Source organism: Xyrauchen texanus, chromosome 3 (genome assembly GCF_025860055.1).
Source record: "Xyrauchen texanus isolate HMW12.3.18 chromosome 3, RBS_HiC_50CHRs, whole genome shotgun sequence".
In the NCBI taxonomy this organism is placed as follows: domain Eukaryota; kingdom Metazoa; phylum Chordata; class Actinopteri; order Cypriniformes; family Catostomidae; genus Xyrauchen; species Xyrauchen texanus.
The window spans coordinates 56,661,293-56,683,468 of NC_068278.1; the positions used below are offsets into that span (position 1 = coordinate 56,661,293).

The 22,176-nt window shown below is 37.8% G+C and overlaps 1 protein-coding gene across 2 annotated transcripts; it reads right to left on the reverse strand.

The window, feature by feature from the left end:
• Nucleotides 1–569: 569 nt before the first annotated feature.
• Nucleotides 570–16,223, reverse strand: LOC127623064 (proheparin-binding EGF-like growth factor). Of its 2 annotated transcripts, none has more exons than XM_052097265.1 (6): nucleotides 16,164–16,223; nucleotides 9,422–9,595; nucleotides 6,974–7,193; nucleotides 5,472–5,636; nucleotides 2,497–2,594; nucleotides 570–687 (listed from the first exon to the last, which is right to left on the reverse strand). In XM_052097265.1, exons 1-5 carry the CDS (start codon nucleotides 16,201–16,203, stop codon nucleotides 2,507–2,509), a joined length of 687 nt encoding a protein of 228 aa, XP_051953225.1. In that variant the 5' UTR covers nucleotides 16,204–16,223; the 3' UTR covers nucleotides 570–687; nucleotides 2,497–2,506. The 2 variants fall into 2 exon arrangements, with proteins under 2 accessions (XP_051953225.1, XP_051953231.1); XM_052097271.1 differs by lacking the exon at nucleotides 570–687 and adding an exon at nucleotides 1,091–1,144.
• Nucleotides 16,224–22,176: the final 5,953 nt, after the last annotated feature.

Sequence of the window (22,176 nt, forward strand, 5' to 3'; positions counted from 1 at the left end):
GCTTTATTTTAATAAATTGCTGCCAGCATCATGAATCCTTTAATTTTCCTTAAAATTTTACATATTATACTGTGTTTGTTGTGAGAGTATGGGACATATGCAGCTCTACATTTATCATTTAGAGAGATTACTATCTATTTTCGTCCTATTTCCAATATTTTTCTGACCTTAGATTCTTTGAAAATTGTCATATATTTTCTAAAAAGATTGTTTTTATTATTCTTTAAGTAGTAATCTGGCTATATGCAGTGGTGAGTTTGTGTGCATTGGTAATATTGTTGATTGATTACAGTAAACTCAGTATGGTACAAATCTTTATAGACTGTTTTAAGCTTTTCAATTAAGAAACATGTTGCACAATGAACTTATCTGGCACAGACAGGTTAAGCGAAACTTTACTAGTCAATGTAAAAGTGAGAGAAAATAATATTGCAGAGAAGAGGAAACAGATAGTGTGAACGAGAGTAACACAAATCTTATGAGTGTCCTTTATTCCATATGAGTAAAGAAATAACACAAATCAAATAAACATTTTTTTTTATTATCAAAATAGACACAAACACAAAGTGTAGGAAATAATAAGCTTTGTAAATAAATAGTTACAAACAATAAATATATATATTGTTACAGCGTTCTATGTGCAATTTATCTGTAGTGCATTCAACATTGGTGAGACTGCCATTAGACCTGAAAAACAAAAACAAAATAACATTTAAACTTAGCATGACCGCATCATTTATTATCTGATAAAATGGTGTGTGAGTGTGTGTGTGTGTGTATATACTGTAAATACACATTGTTACAACAACATACATACAATTATGGAGCCTTAATACAAAATAAGATGCGTTTCAATAAACACATTTTTCCCTTCATATTTAACAACCAAAACTGCACATCTTTTCCCACAAAATATGCATTTCAGATTTGTATTTTTTATTTCATTTTTTTTACAGTTTTTCCTCTTTTTTTTTGTGCAAATTTTGTAATAAATTTGTTGTTAAAATATATATTTAAAAACGATTAAATAGAAATATAAATGTTAAATTGAAATGTGTATCTTACAATCGTTATTTTAGATTCCACACTCCAAACTGAAAGATAAAGATCCCATGAAATCACTTGACAAGCACAGTTTTCTTTCCTGTGTTGACATGAAAAAAAAAAAATTCTTACCATAATGCTAAATTTCAAATTATGACGCACAATTCAGTCTGATATGTTGTTGACCAATAATATTGTTATTATAAACTCAATATCTTCTCAAAGCACTGCAACAAAGAAAAACATAATACTTAATTTTAGTAAGGGTGATGATGCATAGTTTAAAACCCCTTTATTTGGGTGCATGACACAGAGCTGTGTTCCTCGTCAGTGTCGGTTAGAATGTTAGACTGGAAAGCCATTTGAGATGTTTGACTTCCTCAGGGCTGGACTGGTAATCTGGCATACCGGGCATTTTCCCGGTTGGCCGACGCACTTTGGGGCCAATCTTGGGCGGACTGGCCATCGGAAGAACCGAGCAGGCCGGTCGGTTGGCCGCGAAACGGACCGAGATAAGCTAAAATGAGACACCGCGTTATGCAGAACAGACCACAAAACGGCGCCAAAAAGAGCGAACACAACACCCTCCCCCCTGCTCAACTTTTGGGCCAGATGCTATGTAAAATCCCAGGCCAATTTCTCTTCCCAGTCCAGCCCTGACTTCCTCGTTTTAAGCTAAAAACAAAAACTCAGGATAATGAGTCACGTAACCTTTGTGATCTGTGCTGCGTTATCGAGAGAAGCCGGATTGAATAGCACGAGTGATCCCACTCTGTGCTCTCCTGTCTCTGGAGCACAAATATCAAGAAGCTTGCTGGACTCGCTCTTGCGTATTCCAGAGATAGCGTGCGTGGCACTCACGTGAAACACAGATGCGCGTGAGAAGGTAAGAAGCATATATAGCGCCGAATGCTAGATAAATGTCATTGAATTTGCAGACATTTTCAATGCCGGAAAAACGTATGGATTTTTACTTATCGTGAAAAACATGATATTGAAAAATATCTATTGATTGACAATGTCCATCGTTGGCACGATATATATCGGCATATTGGCCAGCTCTACTAGAGAGCATTTGATAAGACAAAAATCTGTGTTGTGCAGGATGAGTCATGAACATTTTCAATTCATTTTCATGGAAGTGAAAGACAATTTGAAATGTATGTATCTGCTAAAAGTTTCCGGGTTTGCATACAAATTGAGTTCATGGTTGAACAGCTCTACAGTATATGATAGCTCAAATGGCACAGAATGGAACTGAAAGAGATCTCATTACTCATGCCAGCATGCAAAAGTAAAACTTTTTATGAATATACCAGCATATAGATGGCTTCAAAGCTAATAGACTTGGACTACAAGCCACAAAACACTAATTTGATGTAATGATTCTTTGTATGATGATGGTGTGTGTGTGTGTGTGTGTGTGTGCATATGTGTGTGTTTGGTTCTCACTTCTATCTCCTTACACCTCGATGTTCTTCTTCTCAAGTTGCTCTGTCTCATTAGCTGAACTCAGAAAAGTCGTCTGTAATCGGTGATGTGTTCTGTAGCTGATAAAATGAGCAATGACACAACAGTGAATATAAAGTATATATACACACACTACAACTTTGTGAATTTATCTTAAAAACCTACTGATCTTAAGGTTTTTCCTTAGGCAAGGCAAGTTTACTAATATATAGCACATTTCATGCAGAATGGCAATGCAAAGTACTTTACATATAAATGATAAGAATATACAAGATAAAATACATTTTAAAACCAATTAAGAACAAGAAATTAGATAAACAAAATATTAAAATGAATAAAAAAAGAAATACAGATATAAAATGATGCAGTGCAATCAGTAAGTGCAGCACAGTGCTCAGTGAATAAATGCACGGCTAAACAGATGTGTTTACAGTCTGGATTTAAATGTGGCTACTGTTGGAGCACACCTGACCTCTTCTGGAAGCTGGTTCCAGCTGCGGGTGGCATAATAGCTAAAAGCTGTCTCGCCTTGTTTTTGAGTGAACCCTTGAAATTCGAATTGACTTGATCCTAATGATCTGAGAGATCTGTTAGGTTTATATATTCAACAAGCATATCTGCAATGTATTTAAGTCCTAGGCCGATGAGTGATGTTTTTGGTTCTGGTGAGAATCCTGCCAGCAGCATTCTGAATGAGCTCCAGGTGTCTAATGGTCTTTTTGGAAAGGCCGGTGAGGAGTCCATTGCAGTAGTCCACCCTACTGGTGATGAATGCATAAACAAGTTTCTCTAAGTCTTGACTGGAAGCAAAACATCTCATTCTGGCTATATTGTTTAGATGATAGTAGGCCGATTGAGTTATTGCTTTGATGTGACTACTGAAACTAAGGTCTGACTCTAAAATGACACCAAGATTTCTTACTTGATTTTTTGTCTTTAGACCCTTGGAGTCAAGGTATGTGTTCCCCTTGGGAATTTCTCCTTTGTTGCCAAATACAATGACTTCTGTCTTGTAGTTATTTAACTGAAGGACGTTTTGGTTCATCCAATTGTAAAGTTCATCAATGCACTGGCACAGAGAGTCTATGGGGCTGTAGTCATTTTGCATTAGGGCTTTATAGATCTGGGTATCGTCTGCATAGCTATGGTGCACAATTTGGTTCTATTACATAATTTGGCCTAGTGGAAGCATATACAGGTTGAACAGGAGCGGTGCAAGAGTTGAGCCTTATGGGACTCCACACGTCACGGATGTCCACTCAGATTCATAGTTGCCTATGTTCACATAGTAACCCCTCCCTTCAAGATATGACCTGAAGCAGCTGATGACCCTCCCAGAGAGCCCTACCCAGTTTTCCAATCTGTCTAGGAGAATGTTGTGGTCAACTATGTCAAAAGCAATACTGAGATCTAATAATACCAGCACTGATATTTTGCCTGAATCAGTATTTAGCCGAATATCAATAAGGACCATTATGAGTGTCGTCTCTGTGCTATGATGTGGTCGGAAACCAGACTGGAAATAGCCCAAGTAGCCATTCGAGATTAAGAATTTGTTCAGCTGTTTGGAAACAACATTTTCAATGATTTTGCCTATGAAAGGAAATATAAATGGTGACATATATGTAAATTAAAAATATAAATGGTAAAACTTTACAATAAGGTTCTATTCCTTAACATTAGTTAATGCATTAGGAATCATGAACTTACAATGAACAATATATTGTTTACATAATTAATCTGTGCAAATGCTATTTAACAAAAAATACCATTGTTCATTGGTTAACCTATACTGTATAACTTTTGATTTTAAAAATGTATTCCTATATGTTGAAAATAACAATAAAGATTCATAAATGCTGTAAAAATATAGTATTGTATGTTCATATTAACTAATGTTATCAAATGGAACATTATGGTTAAGTTTTACCATATAAATTGTGTGTGGGGTCGGCTGTGGCTCAGGTGGTAGAGCGGGTCGGCCACTAATCACAGGGTTGGTGATTTGATTCCCGGCCCACACGACTCCACATGCCGAAGTGTACTTGGGCAAGACACTGAACACCAAGTTGCTCCCAATGGCAGGCTAGCACCTTGCATGGCAGCTCAGCCATCATTGATGTGTGAATGTGTGTATGAATGGGTGAATGTGATGCTTTGAATACTGCTAAGGTTAAAAAAGCACTATATAAGTGCAGACCAATTACCATCGAGCACCGATATGTGGCGAGTGAGGTCTGGGGAAAGCTGAGTGGTTTTTTATTTGAAGGAAGTACGCCATCTTCCACTTCCTCATTCCCTGGAACCAAGGGATTTGTTACAACACCTTTTGGAAATGGATGTGTTGGACCATATAGTGCTGGAAAAGCAGCCAACAAGTGTCCAGCATACATGTGAACTCCTTCGATACTGTTTAAGATTAAGATTCAACTTTACTGTCATTGTGCAAAGTACAAGTACAGAGCCAATGAAATGCAGTTGTTTTCGCATATCTAACATACCCAACTAAGCTGGGGTCAGAGTGCAGGGTCAACCATGAAACAGCACCCCTGGAGCAGATAGGGTCAAGGGCCTTGCTCAAGGGCCCAACAGTGGCATCTTGACTGTGCTGGGGCTTGATCCCCTGACCTTTTGGTCAGTAATCCAGAGCCTCAACCGCTGAGCCACCACTGGCCCGATGAAGGGATTGTAGAAGCTAGATTGAACCTATCATTGTCCTAGCTTTAAAAAGCATCTCAGGATGCACCTCATGAAGTTGTCCATTTGCTGAACATATTTTGATCACTACACAACTTCCAGATGTCCATTTGTGTAATTTCATAGATTTGATGGCTTTGCTGCTATATTCTAAAATGTTAAAAATAGTAAACAATAAAGAATGAGCAGGTGTGTCCAAAATGGGTGTATATTTATCATGCATACACTGAATGTAATGCGTGCTGTACAGCTGGACTTACTGCACACAGATCATGAGAAGGATGGCTAGACAGCTGATGACAGACAGGATGACGGCCATGATGATGAGTGCAGTGTGTGTCGTCTCTGTGCTGCTGTCGTCCCGTTCACCTGACGTCTGAAGAAGCTGGATTCCACAGCGTTCCCCATCATATCCTCTGTTACATCTGAAACAATTAGACAGTCCATTTAAAGAACCACTCATATCATTAATGGGGTCAAATAAATAAATCAATAAAGGATATAAAGAGCCAATCAGATCAATAGTGCAATCAGAAAGTGGATTTAACCTCATGAGGCCTAAGCGTGACTGCTGTGTGCATTTTCCATTTCCCTTTTTGATTTGAAACTAGTAGCACCTTATAAACATGCATACAAAATTAAATAAAATTCTAGAACAAAGAGTTTTCCTAAAAATGTATGGCAACATATGTGGACAGCGGGACTTAACTTGGCTTGACTTGACTTGAAGTTCCTCTAGCTCACGTCCGTGTAGCTAGTACGCTGCTGTAGATGCGGCTTTCAGACATTGTTTAAAATTTCCCATCTTGAGGGCCACTTCACAGCGGGACAGCGGGACTAAGTTGTGAAATTTTAAATAATACCAAGCTAAAGAAAGTCATCTTTTTTTCAATCAAATTGTTTATTATGTTTCCAGGAGTGTTGGTTATTCATGTTTGAGACGTTACTGACATTACATCAGATATTAGCAAAAATAATTCTGATTCAAAAGTAATGGCCAGCATCATCCAATCACTGCCAACCATGTTGCGTGCTCCAAACATCATCTGCAGCCTAAAACAGAACTTTTGGTCATATTTTAGGAGTGAATGCACTTTGCAGCATAGGAAAGCTCCCTCGCTCCCTATTTAGTGAATGACTTAACCTCCAGTGTGCTGTCTGTCTTCACTGGTCTCAGAACAGTTCGAAATGAGCCTAACTCTGTATAAAGCCTCTGAAAGCAAAAACAATTCTCAGTTTAAAAATGCACAGTAAATGTAGGATTTCGAATTAAATCCTTGTGATATTGTACACATTAGTGTACATTGTGTTTACCAGCGTGGGATTTCGCGATAAATCGGTCAAATTTGAAAAATGGCGTATCGGATGAAACTAGAGTCTCTAATCTTATGACTCAAACACGTTTCAATGTTTTTACCAGTTGTAGTTTTATTGGCTTTTCTCCCAAAGACAAGCTCTGCTGTGATATTCGCCTCTTTGTTTTGTCATATGACTATGTACGTCTGAAGTTTGTGCCTTTCCTGAGAGCCCAGAGTCTCCTGAACTGAGGTCAGTCAGTTTAAATGAAATTATAATATAGCAAAGCCAAAATACAACGTCCACGCATGTGTACACCGGGTCGCACGAGGTTAAAGAGCCAGTCAGATCATTAGTGCAGTCAAATGATGAATTAACACACACCCCATCTGCCAATGGTCGGTCAAACACTGTGATATACTGTATATGTTTCTATGTAGTGTGCATGCAAATAAGAGTCACTCACACACAAACAGGCTCTCTCAGGTCGTGAAGGAACGTGCAGTGGCCGTGGATGCAATAGTCGAGATGAGAGGTCAAGCAGGGGTCATCTGTCATGCTCTGGCTTTTATGATTGAAGGTGTGATGGGGCTGAACAGGTGTGATTTTTTTATTCTTTTTTCTTCCTTTGTTCTTTTTGCGACCAGAGGGTCTGTGATTCTGCTCTTCTGCATTCACTTGGTGTACTGAAAAACAATTAGACAAATGAGACACTTTGAGGCGCTTGTGTGTGTATAGACTGTATAAAATGTTTTGTCAGGTAACTTAAAAATGTGCTTCATGTAGTAAAATCTAAATGAACTGTTTTTTCCCAATGCAAATATGTTTTACCTAATAACCAATAATTAATAATAATACCATTGAAAATATTTTTTATGGGTTTGATCAAGTAGAAATTGATAACTGAAGTAACAATTACTGGTGACTTTTTACTGTATACTCGTGCGAGTAAATATACAATATAATGTGTATTTAAACAGGCGGCCAAAAGTTTGGAATAATGTACAGATTTTGCTGTTTCGAAAATGAAATTGGTACTTTAATTCACCAAAGTGGCATTCAACTGATCACAAAGTATAGTCAGGACATTACTGATGTAAAAAACAGCACCATCAGTTATTTTAAAAAAAAGTCATTTTTGATCACATCTAGACAGCAGCATCACTCCAACACCTTATCATTGAGTAATCATGCTACATTGCTAATTTGGAACTAGAAAATCACTTGCCATTATATCAAACACAGTTGAAAGGTATTTCGTTCGTTAAATGAAGCTTAACATTGTCTTTGTGTTTGTTTTTGTGTTACCACAGGTCATTTTGTGTTATCTTAAGGACAATATAGGTTAAAAATGGCATAAAAAAGAAACAGCTTTCTCTAGATACTCATCAGTCAATCATTGTTTTGAGGAATGAAGGCTATACAATGCTTGAAATTGCCAGAAAACTGAAAGTGTACACTAAAGTCTTCAAAGACAAAGGACAACTGGCTCTAACAAGGACAGAAAGAGATGTGGAAGACCAGATGTGCAACTAAACAAGAGGAGAAGTACATCAGAGTCTCTAGTTTGAGAAATAGACGCCTCACATTTCCTCCGCTGAGAGCTTCATTGAATTCTACCCACTCAACACCAGTTTCATGTACAACAGTAAAGAGAAGACTCAGGAGGCCTTATGGGAAGAATTGCAAAGACAAAGACACTTTTGAAACAGAAAAACAAAAATAAAAGGTTTGAGTGGACAAAGAAACACAGATATTGGTCAACAGATAATTGGAAAAGAGTGTTATGGATCTTAACCCCATTGAGCTTTTGTGGGATCAGCTAGACTGTAAGGTGCGTGAGAAGTGCCCGACAAGACAGTCGCATCTATAGGAAGTGCTACAGGAAGTGTGGGGTGAAATATCACCTGAGTATAAAAGTAATTTTTTTACAATTGTAATAGTAATTTATCATGTTATTAATGTCCTGAACATACATTGTGATCAGCTGAATGCCACTTTGGTGAATAAAAGTACCAATTTCTTTCCATAAGAGCAAAATCTGAACATTATTCCAAACTTTTGGCCGCCAGTGTATATAGTTAACCAAATTAAAAGTAAATGACATTTTTTATTATTTATTTCCCATGGTAGCCATAGTTTCTGGCAAAATAGTATTACTACAGTTGAATCCCATATTGAAGAATATATGTATCACCCAAAAATAAAATGATATTTTGCATAAAGAAAATTAAGCCTATTTTAGTACTATTGCCATTATCATGGCAATTAAGCACAATAATGTGGACTGTATTGCAACAAAAGAGTGATTTTTCATTACGGTATTAATGACAATTTAATTAGACTCATCCATGAGAATTACAAAAAATGTAGGGTTACAGTGATTCGAATTGAGTGGAAAATGTGCTAATTGTCTTGCAAATATTGCAATGCAAATATCACAATACAAAGTGTTCTTAATGATTCATTTACTTTATGCAAAAAACAAACAAAACATGGGGTAACCTCCTCGTGGTCACGATTAGTGGTTCTCGCATGTGGTAAGTTGTGTGTGAGTCACGGAGAGTAGCATGAGCCTACACATGCTATGAGTCTCTGCGGTGTCATGCACAACGAGTCATGTGATAAGATGCGTGGATTGACTGTCTCAGAAGTGGAGACAACTGAGACTTGTCTTCCGCCACCCAGATTGAGGTGAGGAACCGTGCCACCATGAGGACCTACTAAGTAGTGAGAATTGGGCACTCCAAATTAGGGAGAAAAGGGGATACAATAGTTTTTTTTTTAAGCGCCAAAAAGTGTCTGTAAATGTTACAGTGTAGTAATTATAATTAGCTTAATTTAAGAATAATGTGTGCCTGTTGAAAGTTGTCACAAGTATATATGGACAGGTTTGTGTGTGTGAGAGATATACCTTTAAACAAATTTGGGTCATTGAACATTCCTGATGGATCCTGATCATCATCCGATTCCAAATCTTCTCCCGCCGCGCTCTGAAGCCCCTCCCCTGACACTGACATCAAGGTCACATGATCCAACGCGGACGTGTGTGCGGCGACTGAACTTGTGAAGAAAACTATGCTGCAAACTGCATGCAAACACACACACACACACACACACACAGAGTGACATCACAGGCCATTGTTACATCACAGCAGAAATGTTTGATAATTTCTAATACTGTGTGAAATGCTGTTTGGGATTGAGTTTCGACCCAGTTAGAAAATAATAACAGGATCAAACGCTTCATTATTATATCATAATGACACATTAACCTGAATTAGTGCAGATAAAGAGCTGTTAATCTTATTGTAGATATTCTTGAGTCATACTGTAAACACCCCATGTACTGTATAAACTGAGCAGACTAGCGAAAGATTGAAAGAAAGACGGGAGCGGGTGGAAAAAAGGAGAGGTTGTATGTATTAATACTGCACCTGTTGTAAATACTGTACAAAATTAGAGTCCATTATTTCTACTTCTCTGGCTGCACACCTGCTACCTGATTTCCTTCAGTAGACAAAATCAGGTTGCACATTTTTTCTCTCTTTAACTCATATCACAGAATTGAAATTGGTTTCGATGTTTCATGTTGACTTTAACAACAGGTTAATCACTAATCAAAATTTTGCTTGATGTTTTATATTATATGTACATGTATTTTCTGAGCTGTTTTTGCAATTCATTTTTACATTCAGTCACAGATCACTTTTCCATAGAATAGAAGCCTTTATTTTGGTCACACATTATAAATAATTTCTTTGCATATATACAGTGAAATGTATATGTTATATCCCAAGTTGGGGTCAGACATGATACAGTGCCTCTGGAGTAGATAGGGTTAAAAGCCTTGCTCAAGGGCCCAACAGTGGCATCTTGGCAGTGCTGGGGCTTGAACCCAAACCTTCTGGTCAGTCACCCAGAGCCTCAACCACTGCCCCTAACACACACACACACACACACACACACACACACACACACACACACACACACACACACACACACACACACACACACACACACACACACACACACACACACACACACACACACACACACACACACACACACACACACACACACACACACGTTTTATGGGGACTTTCCATTGACATAATGGTTTTTATACTGTACAAACTTTATATTCTATCCCCTAAACCTAACCCTACCCCTAAACCTAACCCTCACAGAAAACTTTCTGCATTTTTACATTTTCAAAAAACATAATTTAGTATGATTTATAAGCTGTTTTCCTCATGGGGACCAACAAAATGTCCCCACAACGTCAAAAAATTCGGGTTTTACTATCCTTATGGGGACATTTGGTCCCCACAAAGTGATAAATACACGCTCACACACACACACACACACACACACACACACACACACACACACACACACACACACACACACACACACACACACACACACACTCTCTCTCTCTCTCTCTCTCTCTCACACACACACTAACACACACTCGCTCTCTCACACACACTTTCTCTCTCTCACACACACACACTCTCTCTCTCTCTCACACACACTCTCTCATGTTGGTGCAGCTATCCTCATGTGGAATCTCCATAGACATAATTTTTATACTGTACAATCTATAGATTCTATCCCTTAACCCTACCCCTAAACCTAACCCTCACAGAAAAATCTCTGCATTTTTACATTTTCAAAAAACTTAGTTTAGTATGTTTTTTAAGCAAATGTTTAAAAATGTTTATCGTAAACCACCCAAACCTGCCCACACTCACACGCACACATATGATATTTTTTTAAATAAGAGGGGAAGTCCTATAGGACTTATAGGGCAACAAATCCTGGCTGGGAGATACAACTCATAAAATCCAAAATATATGAAATATATAAATATATTTCTTTTGACTATGTTTTACTTGCCTGTTTTAGGGTAACGTAAATACATCTTTAGAGCGTGCACAAACATGTCTCACGACACTTTTCACCCTTTCTGTTGAGATAAGCTCACTGCACAACACAAACAGCACGAGCCATGATGTCTGATTCATAAACAAATGACTCTTTTGAACCGGGTCTTTTTACAGTAATTAATTACCCGAAAAGAATGAGCTTTATTGCAAAGTATGCTTACACACACAAGGAATTTGTCATGGTGTCAGAAGCTTCCAGTGCAAGAGAATGCAACCATATACATACATACAAACAGATACATTTAAACATATATACAGATAGTGACTTAAAAAATAATAACAAAAATACAATTTAAAAGATAATAAATAGAGAAATATACAATAGTGCAATAATGTTAGTAGGAAATGTTAAAGAATATAAATTAAATATGGATATAAGTAGGAATGTATGGATTGAATATTGCACATGGTTGTATTGACCAAAGGAAAGTATTTGGGGGCAGTTGGGGGCAGCCTGAGGGAAGAAACTGTTCCTGTGTCTGACGGTTCTGGTGCTCAGAGCTCTGTAGCGCCAGCCAGAGGGCAACAGTTCGAAGAGGAAGTGTGCTGTGTGTTTCGTCAGGGTGGGTAGGAGAGCGCCAATAATCCTCTCAGCAGTCTGAACTATCATTTGAAGTCTTCTGATGTCTGACTTGGTAGCTCAACCAAAACAGACAGTTATAGAAGTGCAGAGGACAGACTCAATGACTGCTGTGTAGAGCTGTATCAGCAGCGCCTGTGGCAGGTTGAACTTCCTCAACTGGTGAAGGAAGTACAACCTCTGCTGAGTCAATGTGGGTCTCCTACTTCATGTCCCATGAGATGGTAGTGCCGAGGAACCTGAATGACTCCACTGCTGCCACAGTGCTGTTCAGAATGGTGAGGGGGGGGTCAGCGTTGAGGTGTTCCTCCTAAAGTCCACAATCATCTCCACTGTTTTGAGCGTGTTCAGCTCCAGGTTGTTTTGTTTGCACCAGATGGCCAGCTGTTCAACCTCCCTTCTGTATGCAGACTCATCGTCATTTTGGATGAGGCAGATGATTGTAGTGTCATCTGCAAACTTCAGGAGCTTAACAGAGGGGTCCTTGGCAGTGCCGTCATTTGTGTTGTGGGAGAAGAGTAGTGGGGAGAGCACACATCCCTGCGGGGCACCAGTGCTGATTGTACAGGTGCTGGAGGTGAATTTCCCCATTCTCACCAGCTGCCTGTCTATCAAAAAGCTGGTGATCCACTGACAGATAGACGTGGGAACAGAGAGTTGGTGTAATTTAGTCCATCGGAGAGCAGGGTTGATGGTGTTAAAAGCCGAACTGAAATCAACTAATAGTATCCTTGCATAAGTCCCTGGTCTGTCTAGATGTTGAAGTATGTAATGCAGTCCCATATTGACTGTGTGTATATATATATATATATATATATATATATATATATATATATATATATATATATATATATGTGATTATGTGATTTTTTTCGTTTTTTTTTTTTAATAAATTTGCAAAGATTTCAAACAAACTTCTTTCACGTTGTCATTATGGGGTATTAAAATGATGAATTTAATACATTTTGGAATAAGGCTGTAACATAACAAAATGTGAAAAAAGTGAAACGCTGTGAATACTTTCCAGATGCACTGTATATATATATTAGGGCTGTCAATCGATTCAAATGTTTAATCGAATTAATTACATGGTGTCCCGATTAATTAATCGTGATTAATCACATTTAATCGCATATACAAATATTTGCTGAGAAAGCCCCTCATATAACAATAATTCAATATATAAAGATTATACATATTTATATCAATATATAATTATACATAGTTATCTTTAAATATTTAAAAATGATATATATATATCACGGCTCTGGTGAGTTGGTCGGTTTGTTCTGTGTGTTTCGTTGTTTGCTCTCCCTCATGTCTTGCAGGCATGTGTAACCAGCCCTGGTTGACTCGCTCCGAACGGGACTCGAACCGGGTGTGCTAACAAGGAGGCTAAAGGCTACAGCCTCTATATACACTCACCTAAAGGATTATTAGGAACACCATACTAATACTGTGTTTGACCCCCTTTCGCCTTCAGAACTGCCTTAATTCTACGTGGCATTGATTCAACAAGGTGCTGAAAGCATTCTTTAGAAATGTTGGCCCATATTGATAGGATAGCATCTTGCAGTTGATGGAGATTTGTGGGATGCACATCCAGGGCACGAAGCTCCCGTTCCACCACATCCCAAAGATGCTCTATTGGGATGAGATCTGGTGACTGTGGGGGCCATTTTAGTACAGTGAACTCAATGTCATGTTCAAGAAACCAATTTGAAATGATTCGAGCTTTGTGACATGGTGCATTATCCTGCTGGAAGTAGCCATCAGAGGATGGGTACATGGTGGCCATAAAGGGATGGACATGGTCAGAAACAATATTCAGGTAGGCCGTGGCATTTAAACGATGCCCAATTGGCACTAAGGGGCCTAAAGTGTGCCAAGAAAACATCCCACACCATTACACCACCACCACCAGCCTGCACAGTGGTAACAAGGCACGATGGATCCATGTTCTCATTCTGTTTACGCCAAATTCTGACTCTACCATCTGAATGTCTCAACAGAAATCGAGACTCATCAGACCAGGCAACATTTTTCCAGTCTTCAACTGTCCAATTTTGGTGAGCTCTTGCAAATTGTAGCCTCTTTTTCCTATTTGTAGGGGAGATGAGTGGTACCCGGTGGGGTCTTCTGCTGTTGTAGCCCATCCGCCTCAAGGTTGTGCGTGTTGTGGCTTCACAAATTCTTTGCTGCATACCTCGGTTGTAACGAGTGGTTATTTCAGGCAAAGTTGCTCTTCTATCAGCTTGAATCAGTCGGCCCATTCTCCTCTGACCTCTAGCATCAACAAGGCATTTTCGCCCACAGGACTGCCACATACTGGATGTTTTTCCTTTTCACACCATTCTTTGTAAACCCTAGAAATGGTTGTGCGTGAAAATCCCAGTAACTGAGCAGATTGTGAAATACTCAGACTGGCCCGTCTGGCACCAACAACCATGCCACGCTCAAAATTGCTTAAATGACCTTTCTTTCCCATTCTGACATTCAGTTTGGAGTTCAGGAGATTGTCTTGACCAGGACCACACCCCTAAATGCATTGAAGCAACTGCCATGTGATTGGTTGATTAGATAATTGCATTAATGAGAAATTGAACAGGTGTTCCTAATAATCCTTTAGGTGAGTATATATAGTCTGGATCTCTCACTTAATTGTTATTTATGCTAACTTAACTCACCTACGATTAAAGTGTCTTAGTTTTTAATTATTTAAATATAGTTTAAATGTCTTTTACAGTATAAGGGCAATTTTTACTGGATTCTCAGTCAGACATATGTCACATTAGATTCTCCCCAGTAGATCCAACTGCACATAAATCTGCATTTTTGCAGAAAACTGAGAAATGAAGACTGGCTTAAATTTAACAGGCTCCAAATTCACCAGAGGTAACACTAATCACCCTAATGGTAACGTCACACAAATCACAACAAGTTCCATTAGCATTTGACAACAAGAAAGTCCAAATCATTTTTTAACTGTATATATGTGTGTGATTTTCATATTTAAGACCCAAAATGTACTTTTTTGTGAAATGTTTTGCTCAAAAAGAGTGCTTGTGCTATCTCGCTTTAAAATAAATGCCACTTGATTTGATATTTTGTCATCAATGTCAATGACATTCATACATTTATAAGAGCTTACTCTAAGTGTCTTTTAAGACAGGTATAAATAGTTGACTTTTGCTGTCCAACGAGTCTGCACTGAGAATTTTCGAGTACATGCATTGAGTGTGAACACTCCTACAGGTATACCTGGAACGTGGAATCCTGTTTTTATTTGTCAAAGAAATTCCTCTCCTAGAAACATGCACACACCTATTATTGTGTGCCGGGATGACCTTTGTTATGTTAGAACACATATTTCAGAAAGCTAAATATACATTTAACCCTGCTCTGTGACGCCCTAATCCTGTCTCTTTGCATCGAACAATAAGCACTTTGTGACGTTGATTATGACAACAGAGAGCCGAGCTTTAAACTGTGTGATGTTCTCACATACACCTACGGTTTTGAAAGAGAAAAGTCTGATCTGACATTATTATTCAGCTATTCAGAAACATGATATTACAAGCCCTGCCTGTCTGTGACACAAATTCTCACAGTGCACTCAAAAGAGTTCAATAAAGAGAATTAACCTGGTTTTGGAGGAAGTTCACCGTCTTAAGTGGATTTGGGGCTGAATAAAATTAAGAAATATATAGACTTTGTCCTCAGCATGGGAGGGAAGATGTTACAGCATTCCCACACTTTTTGACCAATGAACATCTATGACTTTTCCTTTCATTTATGATAACTGGATAAGGATTTTCAAAAATCGATCTATGGAGATTGCACTCAAAAATGAGCAATTTCAGGACTATGTTTTCGTTTTTTTGTTGATTGTATTCAATATGTAGGTACCTGTAGCTCAACTGGTTGATCATGATGCTATTATTGCCAATATAATGGGTTAAATTCCCAGGAAATCTTAAATGCACTGTAAGATGCTTTGGATATAAGTGTATAGCAAATACATAACATTTCAAAAAATCCCTCAAATTTCCAGTTAGGGAAGCCCTGAGGATGACAGATCAGAAAGGATGTAACACAGGAATGGTGAAACCCAAACTCACCAGTGCAGAGAAGCAGTGAGGAGAGGAGGTGTGCGTTCATGGCAGGTGGCAGGAGTTCCGTGCTGAGTTTCTGTTTGTCAAGTAGTTATTGTCCAGGAGGAGCTTTTATAGGCAAGGTTTCCCTTTAGAGAGAGAGAGAGAGAGAGAGAGAGAGAGAGTATGTGTGTGTATTTCTGTGTATACATGTGTGTGCGTATTTGCTGGCACCATTTGTAAGGTAAATGATTAACGAGACTTCATCCTAGAATTCATCCAATAGACGTTACATACACATGACATTATTTCATTTCCATTTTACGTCAATGGACCATGAATGCAGATTAACTTCCAGTGTATCATCAAACTGCTGAGATTCGAATGGTTTATAAACTACTCCTAAATAAATAAACTTAAATAATGTTCATGTTTATTTAAATTTTTTTCTATTTGAATGGGCAATTGTGATGTCTTTACATGCAGGGCAACATTGTTTTAGTTTAAGAGTCATTAGAATTGAATTTGGCCTTTAAAGTCTTCGGAATATTTGGAATGGAATATGAGATACATCACGTCTGGTATTGAAAGCATGAAAAGAATGAAAGCTTGTGAAAAATTCGATGGACAGATAAAGATGGAAGCCAAAATACGCACAGACACACACACTTACGGTATTAATTGGAAGTTACATGAATTTGTGTGTCTTTTTGACCATGTGTATTTTGTGGATAAAAAAACTGAGGCAAGGTACATGGTCGGATCTAAGGGGGGGCTGGGGAAGCATTGCGAAAGGACCAAGGAGGACCCCTCTGGTCACACGAAAAGCTGAACGTGTTGCCCACCCTAAAGGTCAAAATGCACCCTCACAAATTGCATCCAAATACTGGCTTTGGTAAGGTAGCAGCGGAAACAATATATCTATTAGACTGCCATATCTAATGGCAGTCTAATGGCAGTCTAATAGATATATTGTTTCCGCTACTACCTTATCAAGGCCAGTATTTGGATGCAATTTGTGTTTGTGCATTTTAAGTTCTGTTTGAGCTGTTTGCTGTGCAATGTGTCCCTCACATCTGCATGTTAATGGGTTCCTGAAGAGCCTAAAAGGAAAAGAATGACAGCTAATGACCCAGAACCGTAACTCAAACTAAACTAAACCCCCCATTAGATGCTAACAAGAATTTTAATAAGAGTAAAAAGACAACGTCTGAAGAAAACGTTGCATTCGTAAAGCATGTTTCCCCTCTTCTGTGTGGTGATTTTATCAAATGTCAGGCTCTAAACTAAAACAAATGCAATTATTGAAATTTTTTATTTGTATTTTAGGAAGTGACTAAATAATGTTTGTAAATGGATGAAATTAACCTACATTATAAAAAAAAAGCTGTGGTCACGTTCAGGCTTTTATTTTGACACCTGTATATTTTACGGTTCGCTACCTTTTAAATTATTATTATTATTTATTTATTGGTAGATTTTTTTTATTTTCTCCCATTTTCTCCCCAATTTGGAATGCCCAATGCGCTCCAAGTCCTTGTGGTGGCGTAGTGACTCGCCTCAATCCGAGTGGTGGAGGACGAATCTCAGTTGCCTCCGTGTTTGAGACCATCTTTCCACACATCTTAACACGTGGCTTGTTGAATGCTTTACCGCGGAGACGTAGAGTGTGTGGAGGCTTCACGCTGTTCTCCGCAGCATCCACACATAACTCACCAATTGCCCCACTGAGAGCGAGAACCACATTATGGTGACCACGAGGATGTTCACCCAACGTGACTCTACCCACCCTAGAAACCGGCCAATCTGTTACTTCGGAAGCCTGACTGGTGTCACTCAGCATGCCCTGGATTCGAACTTGCAACTCCAGGTGTGGTAGTCAGCATCTTTACTCTCTGAACTACACAGGTCCCTTACTGTTTATATTATTAAATTGATCCCACTTGTCTTAGATCCTGTGCTGACCAGCTGGTCCCCATTTTCAAGAAACCAAAAATCACAGGACTTAATGACTACTGATCTGTCGCCCTGACATGTGATCATGAAATCATTTGAGAGACTGGTGTTGGCCCACCTGAAGGACATCACTGGACCCTTTCTAGATCCCCTTCAATTTGCTTAGAGCCAACAGGTCTGTGGAGGATGCAGTCAATATGGGACTGCATTACATACTTCAACATCTAGACAGACCAAGGCATATGCAAGGATCCTTTTTGTGGACTTCAGTTCGGCATTCAACATCATCACAGCTATCCTCCAGACTAAATTACACCAACATCTATCTGTCAGTGGATTACCAGCTTTCTGACAGACAGGCAGCAGCTAATCAGAAGGGGCAGTGGTGGCTTGGTGGTCAAGGCTATGGGTTACTGACCTGAAGGTCAGGGGTTCAAGCCTCAACACTGCCATGATGCCACTGTTGGGCCCTTGAGCAAGGCCCTTAATCCTATATCCTGTATCATGTACCCTGCACTCTGACCCCAGCTATATGTGAAAACTAATAAATGTCACTGTATATATGCAAAACCTGTGTGTATAATGTGTGACCTAAATAAAGGATTCTATTCTATAAAGGACAGTTTGGGCTGCTTAGAGGATTATTGTTTTCCCCCTGCCCTCCCTTCAAAATCTATACACTTCCAGACAATATTCCTGGCAATAAAGCTCATTCTGATTCTGATTCTGAAGATGACTTAATCAAGAGAGACCCTTCAAGGAGCAAGTAGATGCAGCGTGGACAGTGTAACTCACAAAACACAAAACACCATCAGGGTAACACATGTGAAATTAAAATAATGCAATTATAATTGACTACAAACAATATAACACAGGACACCCCAATGTACATAATTGATATTAAAAATAAAAAGAAACATAACTATTCCCATGAAATATAATGAAATGTGATGGGTCATGCATGGAATTCTGGGACCACCGATTATTGTTGTTTTACCGTAATTTGAACAATAATTTACCGTAAAAAATATGCATACTCACTTATAATACATAATAATACATTTTTATAGTTAAATTATACAGTAAAATTATACTTCTTACATGTATATTTTTTTTTTTACAACATTTTTGCTGTAAAATTACATGCACTGTCTTTATAGGGTATAATTTTGTACCGTATATTTTAAGGTAACTACCTGTAATCCAATTAACCTTTTTTACTGAAGCATTTTTACAGTCTTTTATGATTAAAATTGCTGACATTTATTACAGTGATACAGTTTTACCATTAATTATACAGTAAAATCATAACTTTTACATCTAAAAATGATATTATTCCTCTTTTTTATATTGCTTTGGATAAAGCAGCCATATCACCCAGTAGCTCTAAACTGGTTACTCACTGAAGTTGAGCGGGGTCAATACCTGGATGGGAGAACTCCTGGGAAAACTAAGCTTGCTGCTGGAAGAGGTACTAGGGAGGCCAGCAGGGGGTGCTCACCCTGTGGTCTGTGTGGCTCCTAATGCCCCAGTATAGTGATGGGGACTCTATAATGTAAAAAGGAACCATCCTTTGGATGAGATGTTAAACTGAGGTCCTGACTCTCTGTGGTCATTAAAAATCCAAGGGCACTTCTTGCAAAGAGTAGGGGTGTAACACTGGTGTCCTGGCCAAATTTCCCCCATGGGCCCTTATCAATCATGGCCTTTATCCCCATCCTTTAATTGGCTCTATCGCTCTACATTCTCCTCTCCTCCAATAGCTGGTTATGGTTGAGGAGATTCCCCCTGTACTATGTAAAGTGCTTTGAGTGTCTAGAAAAGTGCTATACAAATGTAACATTCATTCAAATGAATAAATGTAAATGTTTTTTTTTTTTTTTTTTTTTACAATATATTACCGTAAAATTACATCTGAGTTCTTGTAAATCTATATTATCATTTTTTACTGTATATGTAAAGCTGTTAACCAATTAACATTATTTTTTTCTGTAGCATTTTTGCATTCTTTTACCGTTAAAAGTACAGACATTTTTTACAGTGCATGTTGTTCAATATAATATGTTTGTAATCTGATAATGTTGAAGATGGCTTTCCAAATCTTGAATGATAATTTAATGATACGATGGTAAATCAAATGTCCTTGTCTCAAAAAATATGTCAAAATTTTCTATGTGGAAAAATGTAAATATATTCATAGATGTAATTAGAATCAGAATGCTACAAACATTCTTAAAACTAAAACATTGGTCTAACAGTGATTATTAACAGTTGCCAAATTATTCTAAGGCTGTTCATTAAAACTTGTCTGAAATGCAAACCAACTCGTTGGTACAGTACAGCCCACTGTTAGCTATTATATTGTTTAACACATCCTGTTTATAGTTTGAAGTGCTTGTTTAAATATTTTGGTAACACTTTATATTACTATAATGCACGGCATTACAGACCAGTAGTTCAGGTGAATTTTCTTTTTTAATATACATTAGCAAGTGCTCTGTTAAGCATTAGATATGTTATTTGTTTTATTATGTAGGCTATGCTATTGATGCAAGTTATTCTTTCATCACATTTTAAATAGCACGTTCCCCAAATGAACGAAATACTTTTATTATCATAACCCTATTCCAACCCAGCAATGATTTCAATAGGAATTAATACACGACTAAATCCCAAAATAGTCATTTTACTAGCTAACAGATTCTTTCCTCTATATTGCGACAACAGAAACTGAATTGCTTTATGATGCTTGCTCAATCTTAAATCTCTAAATAAGCTAAAAACCAGCCTAAGCTGTTTTCACCCAGGCTGGTTTTAGAAGGCTTTTTAACACTTTTAAGATATAGTCAGGCTGGGCGATCAGTTAAACCTGAAAACGTAAATGTCCTCTCATATGTGTGTATGTTATGTCTGATGCCTCTTATCTTATCTTGACTTTATAGGCTATCACTATTTATATACAATAGTATCAACAATTTTCTTCAATGCGGCATAAAAGAAAATCCTTATCACAACCTTACTAAAGGGAAGACCGGGATTGGCTGGCACACTATTCATACTTTGTTAAATATCTCTGGTGGTGTTTGGATGTTTGTCTTTGATCATTAATATGAAGATTAATGGTTATGTAATGAATGATATACAAACTTTTTTTTTAACATATATACATTTGTATAAATATATAAATAATACATCACATGTAAAAGAGCTTGTTTTATATAAATATAAGAACATTTTAAGCACATAAATAAAATAAACTAATTATATCATTGGCTTGGCACGTATAAAAGGCCTAATAAAAATACCCCCCAACCCCCTCCTGGAATCTACACCCCTAACTAAATAAATATTTTTTTACGGTATTGTTTGTTATATAATTTTAGCAGAATTTTTGTTGTTGACATGGATATAATGAAAAGTTGTGTGCACAATAAAAGATTTTAACATTCAGATGCCCTGGCAGAATCAATCTGAATCCATTTAGATGTTGCACTTTTGTGAAAATAGTTTCCTCGTGCCAATTGCCAAACAATCCCTAAAACCAACCAACCCCAGTCTACCCTACATTTAGCATGGTTTCTGCCAAAATTCCATAGTTACACTTGGTAGGGGCATAGCAACCGTTTCAAAAGTGAGGGGGGCAGAACGATTAGCGCAAGATGAAAATAAATACTATAAATAAATAATATTTTGAAGGCTATTGATCAATACATTTAAAAAATAATAATTATAAATTTTTAATAACTACATGATTGACCAGTGAATTGTAACTTTTCCAATAACACATTTACTGTATGAAAGACACAGCGTAAACACGTTTGCCCTGTGAAGTGAGGGGATGAACTTTGGTTTTATTGGTAGTGAGGGGGGCATGTCCCCTGCTTCCCCCGCGTATTCTACGCCCCTGCTTGGCACTATAGGAAATAACTGAAATGAAAATAACATTTTAAACAAAATTACAGAACGATTCTGAAAGTTTCTTACACTTTTTCAAAGCATATCCTATAACAGTTGTAGCAGTACTTTAAAACTGGTGTAATTGCGTAAACTGTGGTTACAGTGGTCATTTTTTCGTAAGAACGGA

Coding starts and splice junctions, on each gene's coding strand:
- LOC127623064 (XM_052097265.1), bottom strand. CDS start 16,203: ATGAACGCACACCTCCTCTCCTCACTGCTTCTCTGCACTG. Junction 5,637..6,973: donor CTGAGAGAGCCTGTTTGTGT/GTGAGTGACTCT, acceptor TAATTGTTTCAG/ATGTAACAGAGGATATGATG. Junction 2,595..5,471: donor CTTCTCATGATCTGTGTGCA/GTAAGTCCAGCT, acceptor TCATTTTATCAG/CTACAGAACACATCACCGAT.